Source organism: Galeopterus variegatus, unplaced genomic scaffold (genome assembly GCF_000696425.1).
Source record: "Galeopterus variegatus unplaced genomic scaffold, G_variegatus-3.0.2 Scaffold5139, whole genome shotgun sequence".
NCBI classification, from domain to species: domain Eukaryota; kingdom Metazoa; phylum Chordata; class Mammalia; order Dermoptera; family Cynocephalidae; genus Galeopterus; species Galeopterus variegatus.
In genome coordinates this window covers 78,333-90,906 of record NW_007731250.1, presented here as the reverse complement: position 1 = coordinate 90,906, position 12,574 = coordinate 78,333, and the positions used below count along the sequence as shown (strand labels likewise).

General features: G+C 39.3%; 1 protein-coding gene across 2 annotated transcripts in view; it reads right to left on the bottom strand.

Annotated features, from left to right (window-relative positions):
- STK4 (serine/threonine kinase 4) overlaps positions 1-12,049 on the bottom strand; it is a 68,950-nt gene extending 56,901 nt beyond the window's left edge. The window contains exons 1-3 of one of the 2 annotated variants that reach the window (XM_008588982.1): positions 11,953-12,049; positions 7,023-7,103; positions 290-418 (exon numbers count right to left, since the gene is read on the bottom strand). In XM_008588982.1, coding sequence (XP_008587204.1) covers positions 290-418; positions 7,023-7,103; positions 11,953-11,987 — 245 coding nt within the window. In that variant the 5' untranslated portion in view covers positions 11,988-12,049. The remainder of the gene's footprint in view (positions 1-289; positions 419-7,022; positions 7,104-11,952) is intronic. The other variant, XM_008588983.1, reaches the window with a different exon arrangement.
- Between the last annotated feature and the right edge of the window lie 525 nt (positions 12,050-12,574).

Here is a 12,574-nt window from a genome sequence, read left to right as displayed (position 1 = left end):
AAAAAAAAAAAGCAAGTACCACCTTCTGCCTCTTCCTAGTTTCTAAAAGGGTTTACTGAAGAAAACAACAAAAAAAAACTATGCAGAAATAGAAACTGTAAAAGTTTAGCTACAAAAACATACAAACTTTTTCACTATTTTTTTTTCTGTAAAGAACATGCATAGTGATTCCATTAAATTTTCCCTTCTGTAAAATATTTAAGAAAATGCATCTCTATGTGTCAAACTCTAAATAATCACAGAAAATTCAAAACCACGCCCTCTCCAAAGAAAGCCCACGTGCCTTTACCTGTCACATTGCTGCATTATAGAGATTTCTTTGATTATCTCCTGCAGGTCTGATTCCACAGGAACTTGCTTAATAGCAACAATCTGACCGGTCTCTTTATGAATAGCTTTGTATACACTGCCATAGGACCTACAATTGGGGGAAGGAGAACATTTATGAAGTCAAAGCAAGCCAAGAGATAATAAGTGGCAAAACACAAGCAACTCATAGTTCTAATGTATATCCCTAAGTGCCTAATACATATACAGTTAGCTAAATTTGCAAAACTAAAATAGCTAAAGTACTTTGGGAAAAAAAACTGTCAAGAGAACTATCACAAAACAGCATCTTAAAAACTTCACCTTTAAACTTTAATGAATGTGTTATTGTAAAATAATAATATAATAGCTACCATGCACTACATGTTTGCTGTCTCCTAGAAACCACCATGTCAGTTCATTCTTACAAAAAAACAAGGAAGAGGTGATTATCCCTATTTTACTTGTAAATGTAAAAAGGCTCAGAGAGGTTACATGATTTGCCCAAGGTCAGGCCAAGATTTGAAACCAGGTGTGTCTGAACACAAAGCTTGTGTTCTCTCTACATCTATCCTGAAGTACAACACAGAAGTGGAGGTCTTTGTTTTCTTACATTCACTCTAGTACCACAAGGTCTTTCTGTCCTTGTTCCTCTCACCTGCAATGATGCTTAAAATATTATAGAAACTAATTAAAATCTAAGCCTCTTTAATGCTAGTATCAGGTGAACAGAGCACATACAAATTATTTTTGCCTTCTACTTCATCTTCCTTTAAGAGCTTTTTATCAAAATAAATAAAAGTTTATATATGCATTCAATTTGGGGGCTACAAGAGCATTATTAGATTTAGAAACTAAACACCTAAAATTTAAGTCCTACCACCATTACATTATTAGCTGTCATTTGCAGACACTTATTAACCTTGATGTGCCTCAATTTTCTCATCTGTAAAATGATAATAATACAAAATACCTTACAAGATAGTTGTTTATGATCAAATGATACACCATCATCACCTTACACAGATTACATTTTCACTGGCATCCTGGGCAGCTGTCAGTAAAATAATGAGTATATTATCATTCATATTTGCCAAACATACCTGTTTCTTCACACTGTCTTGGTGAAAACAATCAAAATAACAGTGCATTTAATGTCAAAGTAACAGAACACTGTAGCTGCCAAATAGATGTTCAAGAATTGTTTCAATGTGGGCCAACCCCATGGCTCACTTGGGAGAGTGCGGTGCTGGGAGCACCGAGGCCGCGGGTTCGGATCCTATATAGGGATGGCTGGTGCGCTCACTGGCTGAGCGCGGTGCGAATTGTTTCAATGTGAAAGCAACAAATGTCTTCTTTTTTTTTTTTTGTCTTTTGTCTTTTTCCGTGTCCGGCAACAGGATCGCAACCCTCGGTGTTGCTCCCGCGCCTCGCTCAGCCAGTGAGCGGGAACCGGTCTGTATGTGGGATCCGAACCCTCGGGCGGGAGCGCCGCCGCACTTCCCAAGCGGCGCACTTATCCAGTGCGCCACCGGGCCGGCCCAACAAATGTCTTTTTGAGTCTATAGAGCGCACATAAAAATTTTCCATTCCATCAGAAGCCTTTATATTTGCAAAACTAGTATAATGGCCCTTAAATATGGGACCAAATACTTTTTGCCAGAGAGAGGTAACTACTGACCATGTGTGGAGGACTCAACCACTTCACCCTCTTGTTTACTAAAATAACCCCCTGATCTGTTAGGTTGGCAATGTGTTTGATCCCAGGGAATGTATCATAGCAGTTCAAGCTAGTCATAGGATTCCTATTCCCTTCTGCCAGTGACTGAACTAGTAGCAACCAGTCTGGCCACTAAAATTTGAGGAAAATTCTGCTGAAGGATTTCTGAGAAAGATTTTCATCCCTGGTAAGAAACAAGCACAAAAGAAGGCCCATTTCCATCTGCCACTTTCGTTCTTGCTTTGGTTACTATAATGTGAGGGATGATGCTAGAAACTGAGACAGCCATCTTGAGATTATAAGAATTACCCAGATGCCAAATTATTATCAAGCCAATTAATGGTTCATGGAATCTCTTACCCCCAGATTTATTATTTAGTTATTAGATGCCTTTATTAGTTAGCCACTATAAGTTGGGTGTTCTGTTACTTTCATCCAAAGGCATTCTTGATACAAGAGGTCCCTTATATCTGAAAATATCTTTATTTCACCTTCACTCTGGAATGAGTTTTGCTTGATGTGAAATTCTTCTTTGACAATATCTTTCCCTCAACACCTTTACTATAGTTTTCCAACATCTACTGTTGTTGTAGAAGTTTGTTTACTTTAGATCATAATTTTCCACAAGTAGTCTCTCCACATAGCTTTTAAGATTTCCTCTTTATCCTCAACATTCTACAGTTTTATTATAATATAACTAGGAGTTGATCTCGCACTTCATAAGCTTCTTCAATTTGAGGGCTCATATCTAATTCTTTTTTTCTTTTCAGTAGATGCAGAAAAATCACGTCTTTAAGTATGAAAAATTCTTAGCATTATCTATTTCCTTTCTCTATCTCTTCTAATATTTCCTTCTAGAATTCCTATTGGACCTATATTGGACCTCCTTGATCCATGTTGCCTTGCTGGTTTCTATATTTTGTGATCAGTCTCATTTCTATTTTTCAATTCATAAGGTCTCTTCTGCTTGTCTAGTTCATTAGTTTATCCAACTTATTTGACTTTTAAAACTCAAATTATTATAGTTTTCATTGTAAAGATTCCCTACTTTTTATTTTTCATTGGGGTAAGTGTTATGTTAATAATCTGATGTTCTTCTCCTAAGGATGTTATTCCCTTCTTTTATCCTTCTGAAAATCATAAACATTAAATCCCTTTTCAGATTGCCCTACTATGTCTTTTTCCTTGCGTGTGAATTCTACCATTTGTTAGGTCTGCTGATTATCTCATGGCAGTGGATTTCTTCACATGGATTTCATTTTATCTTGAATGATCTTTCCCTATACCATATTCAGTGTCAGATTGTTTCACGGTTTCATGGTTCCTTTAGCACAATCATCTGGACTATACAACTTAAACCAAGTCCTGTATTAGGAGTTTGGGGGTTTTGCCCTTCAAGATACCAGACCTGAATATAGTCCAGGCCCCGTTCTTATTGTCAGTCCAGTAATTCCACTTTTTCCCCAAAGGCAAATGACACTGTCTAATAGTAGTAAGGCAAATTTATTTCAGCTTTAAGATCATAAATGGGGAGCCTAGTCCCAGCCCACAACTTCACGTAGAAAGCCCAAATGCAATCTCTTGACAAAGATATGGCATGCTTTATCCTTCTCTTATTATTATAGATTTCTTTTCTATCCCTGGCCCACCACTGTCTATGTATCCTTATATTTAAAAGAATTAGTGTTCATTCATTACTCTCATGTATTGGAAATGGAAAGGAGAGGTCTCTGCATGTACTTACTCAGCAATCTGGACCTGAACACTCCTCATACTTCCCTACACTATCTTGACAGCAAAGAAAATTCCAATAGCTCATATGAACAATTAAGAATCATGACTCCACAGACTGCATTTACAGTAATATGAAGAAGAGTTACAAGACTTCAGTAACCATGCTCACTTACAGACAAGTCCCTTAAAACCTGATTCCCAACAAAAACAAAGTGACTCAGTGAATTTCAACTGGCAGAAAACAAAGATGGTGGAGAAACAGGTGTCTTACATAAGCAATACAGGCAAAGATCAAGGTAGAAAAATGGAAATAATAGAGTATCTGAGGCCAAACTAACCAAGTACAAGGTCTTAACAACAGCACTCACTAGCTATGAAACCATGGGCAAGATGATTTGGTTTCACTCTATGTTAAAGACTTAAATGAGTCAATGTGTAAAACTTTAACTATAATAGAAGGGAAAAGATACTAGGCTTTAATTCAAAACACTTTCCAAGTGCTCTCCACTCATCTTGGTCTGGAGCTTTGGCTCTACTCTGCCATAGATCCATAGGATTTCCTCAAAACAGACAGAATGACTGCAGCTTCCAGAATCTAATACAGTTTTTTAGCCAGAGCTTGTTTCATAAGACACAAGTCAGTGAGAGTCCACAATCCATTCATGCTCCTGAACAATTTAAGGATGGTATATAAGTGCAGTTAAGGTCTTCCTTCAGGATTTTGCTAGTTAAATGAAGCTTGCTCGGATTCATTCAGTCAGGATGACAGAAATCCAAGCATCTGTGGTATCATTTTTAAAAAGCAATTCAGTGATAACATGAGAAGAAAGATCTGAAGCTTTGTTTTCTCCCTGTTGGTATCTTTACAGGAAAATTTCCACATTCCTTGCTGAAGACATCCATAGATCTAAAACACAATTTTAAAAATCATAATTAGCTTAGTTTTCACTTATATTACATTCCTGATATATCCTCTATCTATAGTTTTCTTTTGACATACCCCAAACCCAATCAACCCAAGCAGAACTACCTGTAAGAACACCTAAATATACTTCAAGACTTAAGATTTAACTTTGATTTGACATGATGAGGTCTGAAAAATGCTTCAGTTGATACTTAAAAATAATACAATAATAGTTGCCATTTACTGAGCATTTACTGCAACAAGCACTGTACTTAGCACTTTACCCCTATTATTTCATAAAGTACTTGCCATAACCCTATGAAGTAAATACAGTTATTATCTTCACTTTACGAGGTTACTTCAAAAAGTTCATGGAAAAAGAGAATTAAAAGATAATACAATTCTTTTCATAAACTTTTTGAAGACCCCTCCTATAGATGAGGATTGTTAGCCTCCAAAATATTAAGCAATTTGCTCAAGCTCACTTGTTTATTATGACCAATAAACAGTACAGCAAGGATTTTAACTCAGGTCTATCGGGCTTCAGAGTCTATGCTTTTGTATTGCAACATGCATTTACCAAAAATGAAAGAAACAAGTCAGTTATAACATAAGTCAGTTATGCCTACCAGTTTTTATCTTATTCCAAGTACAACCTATGAGCATTATTAGATTAAGGGCCATGGATTCACTACCTTGAGGAAAATAGCAAGGATGCCAAGTTGAAGCTGAAAACAGCAGGCAAGAGATGTAGAGGGACTGTCATTTCCACATACCTTTAATGATGCCAGTGAACTGGGTCTTCAGATTCATCTTGGATTTGTCTTTTGGTAGCACAGCTGGTGTCATCTTTTATTTCCCTTCTCTGTTTGATTTGTTTGCTGGATTCCAAAGAGTATTGTTCCGACTTATGAAAAGATGACTAATGTTTTTCACAAGGAGGTTATACATGAAAAACTATTCCATATAACCCAATATAGGGTTTAACATTATGCAAGATCTATATTAGGTATATATAACACCAACACCCCCCCCCAAAAAAAATCTAATGACATATAAGGGCTGATTTTAAAGAGCATACGGTCATTAGACAGTAGATGTTTTTAAAAGTTAATGCCAGGTCTTCCCTTGTGCCAGAAGTATTCCTAAAGGATTAAAATAAACACACACCCACACAAACACACATATTTGCTTATATATGAATAAAGTATCTCTGAAAGATATGCAAGAAACTGCTATCCTGGTTGCTTCTAGGTAGCTGAGAGACAGAGGTAGGGGACAGATTTTTTCATTGTATACACTTTTATACTTTTTGAATTTAGAATTATATAAATTTATTATATATTCAAAAATTAACAACAAAAACTTAAGGAGTTTTCCCAATATTTTAATGTCCTGGTTATTACAGAAGAAGGAATAAATACATAGGATTAAATTTAAAAGATATATAAAAATATAAAATATTATGATGTAAACTTTATCATATCATGAAAGTCAGAGATGGCCACTGCCTATTATTAAACATCATTTCATCAGTATTTTACAAACTCATTTGCAAGTCTAAATTTCAAGAAATACACTGGCTCCCAACCTGGGATTTTGGATCTCCTAGGAAGCTAAAAGGGTGGTGGCAGGCCTTGATTTATTTATTGTATTTCACAAAGCTGCAAAAATTAAAATGCTGAATTCTATTGTTTCTATTGAAACAACTGTTATTGTATACTGATCAGAAGCTATGAGCAGGGCCGGCCCGGTGGCGCACTGCTACAGTGCGCCGCTTGAGAGTGCGGCGGCGCTCCCGCCGAGGGTTCGGATCCCACATACAGACCAGTTCCCGCTCACTGGCTGAGCGAGGTGCGGGCGCAACACCGAGGGTTGCGATCCCGTTGCCAGTCCCGGTCCGGTACGGGCGCGACACTGAGGGTTGCGATCCGTTGCCGGACACGAAAAAAGACAAAAAGGAAAAAAAAAAAAAAAAAAAAGCTATGAGCAGCAAATAAAAGTACATCTGATTTAAAAATTTCATGAGTTATCATCTAATTATTGCTATCTGTAAAATAGATAAAATCATACAAACCACAAATTCTACAAAAGAGAAAACAATAGATGTCTTTGGTGTTAAAAAGACCAGGAATCACTAAATCTGTCTAGAACAGTGATTGGGATGAAGTGGCGAAGGGCATTTCAAGTTGTAAATTTACCTCCCACACCACCTAGAGCTATGCCAATATGCAACATTAATCTTTCTTCTCCTGAAGTTTAAGAATTATTGCCATGAGGAAGGTTCATATCCCTTTGATGCTGGGGCAGAAAAAAGACTGGGACGCACTGGTCTACCTATATTTTCCTTACACTCACCCTTCTCCAAGTTTCTCTAAGACATCAAACACTTCTTCTGGTTGTTTAGTTAAACTATCTTCATCCAACTTTTTCAGCTGCCTGTGAATGAAGAAATATAAACACAAAATACATTTTACTTACTAGCATCTAGAACATAAAATACATCATTTATTCTACAATTAGCATCCTAGGAATTTCTCTACAAAGTCTTCAATAGTAAACAACAAAGCAAGCTAAGAAACTTAAGGGACACTGAAGGACTATTCTATGGAAGAATTACTCTTATTCTGGGTCACCCTGATAAGCAAAATCAGGACCAGAAGTTGGAGAGCTGCCAAGAGTCAGACTTCAATTCAACATGTGTAAGAATTTTCTAACAATAAAAGTTGCCCTGCGATGGTTTAGACTGCCTTAAGAGGTCCCTACCTCCCCATCATCAGAAAATTTAAGCAGAAAATGAATTGTCGTGTGGCTGAAATGCTGTAAGTGCTTTAAGCATTAAGTATATACTCTAAAATCCATTTCAATCTTGAGATTTCATGAATTAAAATGATATAACTATCTCTTCAAAAAAGATGTTTAACATAAGATTAATTATGAATTGAACTGGAGGCCAAGGAAGACACAGTAGACCTTTGCTCTCCATTAGCAAGGTTTTGGTAATTTCGTCAAAACACACAAATTCTATAGGTATCACAGAAACAGAAACTGAAAAATGTACATTTAGACATGATCAAAAGTGAAAACTAGGCAGCTGGGAGTTTCAAATAGTCTCACCAAGACCCTTCCATGAGCAGCCATGTACCTTTGACTAGTCCTCCAAATCAATGGCTGCTGACAACTTCCAGATAGTTCAGATTTTTCTGACTATGCAAGACAATCATAACAAACAAGGGAGGTTAAAAATTAACACAACTCTGAGACCTCTGAAAATTATTAATGGGCTTAAAGAAGGGGCTTGCTAAGAAATATTTGTTTGTGTGTTTGGATATCGTCTACACAATGGCTTCCTGAAACTACAAAGGACAATAAAGAAAAGAAAGCTCAGGAAATGGTGAAATATGGAAGCAGTCACACTGGAGATTTCTTTGTAAAGAAAAATGTTTAAACTAGCTGGACAACAACAACTCTTACAATAAAAGACTTGTATTTAAAAAAATACATACACACACACAAATAATGTACTTTCCTAAAGAAAATAACAAAATCAGAAAGAAAAAAAAAAATCTGACCACATTAAGTGTGTCTACCAATAAACACTGATCTCAAAAGGACAATCTTACAGAACTTTATAAATACCAAGGACTATGTACTAAGAAATGGAGAACTGCTCCAAGTCAATAATTGCCTTAACTTGAATATCAACAAAACAAAATGACTACACTGAACTTTGAAAGTCAAAAGGTCTTAAAAATTAAATTCCAGTGACACCATAAAAACTCCCAGCTTCAAAACAAAAAGGGCTGAAGTGAAACTCCTCTTAAATTTCAGAATTGAAATTTCTCTGAACTCAGAAGTTAGCATAAAACCTCATATGCCGGGGGGTTTTTTTTGTAAAGCCCTGAATTACAACTGTATAAACAATGGGACAATACCTCATTTCTCAAGTATAATTAAAGTTTTACAAACAGTTTATATAAAGGAAGATAAAATGTGTTTCTTTGAAATGTTGACTCTGTGGTTTACAAAAAGCAAAACTCACTACTTCATCTACTATAGAGACCACAGCATAACAAAGGAAACTGCCATTGCCATGAGAGAGACAGCTGCAAGCCTCTGATAATACTTTGACAGATGAACTTTATATGACTGCTCAAATACTTCTTTAAAACAATCTAAGTGGTTTTTTGTTTTTGATCTGGGTTTATTAAAACAACTTGAACTCAAGGGATCTTTATATCTCCAGTGCCTGATAACCAAGAGGTGGTCAAAATATATTTGCTAAATAGATTAACAAATGTAATGATGGGAATCATAACCTTCATCAGCAATCTTTGTGAGTTATCAAAATAAAGAATTTCACCTAAAAACTATTACTGGATTATCAACAAATAAGATTTCTATGGAAAATCTTTGGATAAGCAACTCATAACGATATTTTATACCACAAGTCTTCACAAAACAAACACTATTACCAAAATAGCCCGACTTTAATGATGCAGCTTTTTCAGTTGGGACTTCCCCAGATCCTAGGCAGTTTCAGCACTTGCTCATAAACAAACAAGCCTCATCAATACACCATCCATGGGGCAAATACTGGTGGCTGCTCCTCTCCTAAGTCAGACTGCCACGTGGATGGCCAGCATCCCAGAAATGCACTCTACGCCTACCACCACACCATTATCTAATGGCAGCTCACTTTTTAAAATCAGTAACTCCTACTAAGACATCAATCTCTCATCACTTACTTAGTCACACGCAAATGTCAAACTCATGAACACAAACACCACTTCCTGCATTGGGGTTGTTGGAAACATGCAATCTGAGTCTCTGAAAAGACACCTGTATCTTTCCAAGCAGAAATAACGGTATTTATGAAGCAGTCACTCATAGGTTTGGCTAATTCTCAAAGCTCTTTCTCCCATCTCAGAACTCCTATACGGTTCATTTTATTTATGTACACCCTTCCCTCTTTCCACACAAAATTTGATATGGGTTATGACAAATATATAAGATAAATTGATGAAATTTTTAAATGATAATAAAAATAATTGTGTCCCCCCCATTCACATGTTGAACTCCTAACCCCCAATACTTCAGAATGTGACTGTATTTGCAGACAGGGCCTTTAAAGAGATAATTAAGGTAAAATAAAGTCATATGGGTGAACCCTAATCAAATATGACTGGTATCCTTATAAGACAAATATGACTGGTATCCTTATAAGAAGAGATTAGGACACAGACAGGTACAGAGGGAAAGCCACATGAAGACACAGGAAGATGAGTCATTTATAAGCCAAGGAGAGGCCTCAAAACAAACAACCCTACAAAACCTTGATTTCAGACTTCTAGCCTCCAGAACTATGAGAAAATAAAGTCCTGTTGTTTAAACCACCCAGTCCATGATACTTTGTAACAGCAGTCCTAACTAATACAAACGATAATAAAATTAGTCTACTGCAAACTAAGCAGCCCACAAGTACCAGTCATTCAAGAACTGAGTCTTGCAATGCTCTTCTCTCACACTTTTAACATATTTTTCAAATTCCCAAAGATACAGGAATGAGAATATCAAAAAACAAGGTTTACTTTACTACTTTGCCAAAGATTACACACAGGCAAAGAGAGAAACAAAACACAGATACCTAATCCTCTTCGACGCAGTTAAGAGATGGAGTTTGGACCAGACTGCCAGGATATTAAAAGTCCAGCTCTGCCTCTTACTAGCTTGGGACCTCAAGCAAATGACTACCTTCTCTGTGCCTCAGTTTTATCATCTGTAAAATAGGGATGGAGGAATATCCACCTCATAGGACTGTTATGAGGCTCAAATGACTCAATAATAAGTTGGACCATATGGAATTACCATTTTTATATGTCAAAAATGGCCAAATATCAGCAATTTCACATGTTTCAACATGAAACATGTGCCTGGCACCCAGCAAGTGCTATAATCATTAATACTACAGTTGCAGCACACTACACAAGGGTGAATCATGAGACCATTCCAAACAGCAACTTGCCTTCTGCAATGTTTGGGCACTTCATAAAACCCCCAAGAGTGCTGCCCAAGCTGTCAATCCATTCCCCTCACCTCTGGGTTCCCCCACCCCAACTCCCACACACTGACACTTCCTACTTTAGTGTTCAATCCGCTGCAGGAAGTCAGCCATCTCTGTGAAACAGAAGTTCATTACACAGCACCTCAGAGAAGCATGATTCCCTCAGTCTCTACTCCCTAGTTTTCTCCAGATGTGGCAGTGACATAAGACCCTGGTGTCCACAGGGAAAACCAATGACAACTGCAACCGATCCAAGAGTTCAGGCTTTTTAGAATCAGCCACCTCCCTGATCTTGACCTAAAATAATTCCAGGTACCACTAGGAACTGGAGCTGATCTTTACAAAACAACAGAGGCCTGAAAAGGGAACAGTCTGGCAGGGCCCAGTGACCCAGAGCAAAGAAGGAAACAGGTCTCTCAACTCTTCTAGATCTCGGTTTGCCTGTCTTGAAAATATCTCCTTATTTCCTCATCTACCTCCCAATGTCGGGTTTTGAAAGGCTGAGGAGAATGTAAAGAATATCAGGAAGATACTCTAGACATCAATAATGAAGGATGCTATCATTCCCAAACAAGCAAAGGGGGAAAAAAAAAAAAAAAAAAAAAAAAAAACGACGACACCATCATCCCAGAATGGGACACCACCAAGAGCATCTTCCTAAATGCTACAGTTCACGATCCCCTCCCTGGTTCGACCCTCAACCTTTCTTCGCACGCCTTCAGTCTCAAGAGCAAAGCTTTTCTGCAACAGATCTTCCCCCGCGCGGCGCCCCTCAAGTGGGACTTAGGACCCTTAGAAAGTCCACCCAGCCTTTCCATGTGCTAGTTCTCCATCCAAGCCCTCAGACACCTCACAGGTTCTCATCCTGCTTTCGTATTCCCCCCCTACCTCCGAGAGTCCGTCCTCGGAGAGCCTTCCCCTAGTGGCCCCGGCCTCAGCAGGTGCTCTCCCTAACTTGTTCCCACGTTCCTCAGCAGAGTCCCTCCACAGCAAGTGCGCTCCCAAACCAGCCCCACGTTTATCCCCCTCAGAGGGTGCTCCTCTCAACCAGACCTCCACCCACCAGACGTCCCCCCCAGTCAGCAGGTGCCCCTTCAGCCGAGTCTCCTAGCCCTGCAGGTCCCTTCCCTCCAAGGGCTCCCACATAGTTGTCTCCCTTCAGCCAGTTCCCGCCTTTCCCTCCTCCCGCCCCCATGCCCTTCCTCGTAGCCAGTGGTCCCTCACCTGCGCGGCGGGTTCCTCAGCTGCACCGTCTCCATGGCGCTGCCAGCAGCCGCCCAGACCCGCTCACTGCTCCATCCACCCCGCGTTCCTCCCGGACCCGCCCAGCAGACCCTCCCACACTTCCGCTTTCCACCCCTACCGGAAGCGGCGCGCGGCGCGGGAGTTGGGCGGAGCCGCGAGAACGCGGCCTGGATCACGTGGGGTCGGGACTGGGTCACGTGGGCCACGTATCACAGACCGGGAACCGCAAAGCGAAAAAGGCTCTTCCCGATGGTGGTGTCCGCCGTGCTTGAGAGTGTCGGCGACGCTGTCTCAGCGACGCTGTTCGCCCGAGACAATCCCTATGCCGGCAACCCTTCTCTGCCTCGATCCTTGCTCCCATTTGTCAAACGGAGATACTGAGGCGTCTAGCGAAGCCCGGACTTGATAAGAACTGGCGGCCAAGTTCTGTACGATTTAGACGCTGCTCCGGGGACACCTGGAGGTATTTGTGGTTTTCTGCCGTTTCCGTGGTTTACCTCTGGTCCCCAACGGTCCTCTGCACATCCTCTCCTTGGATGTCACAGAATATCAACTCGCAAATTGCCCTATCTTCTTTATTAACAGCCTCCCCTTTGAGTCA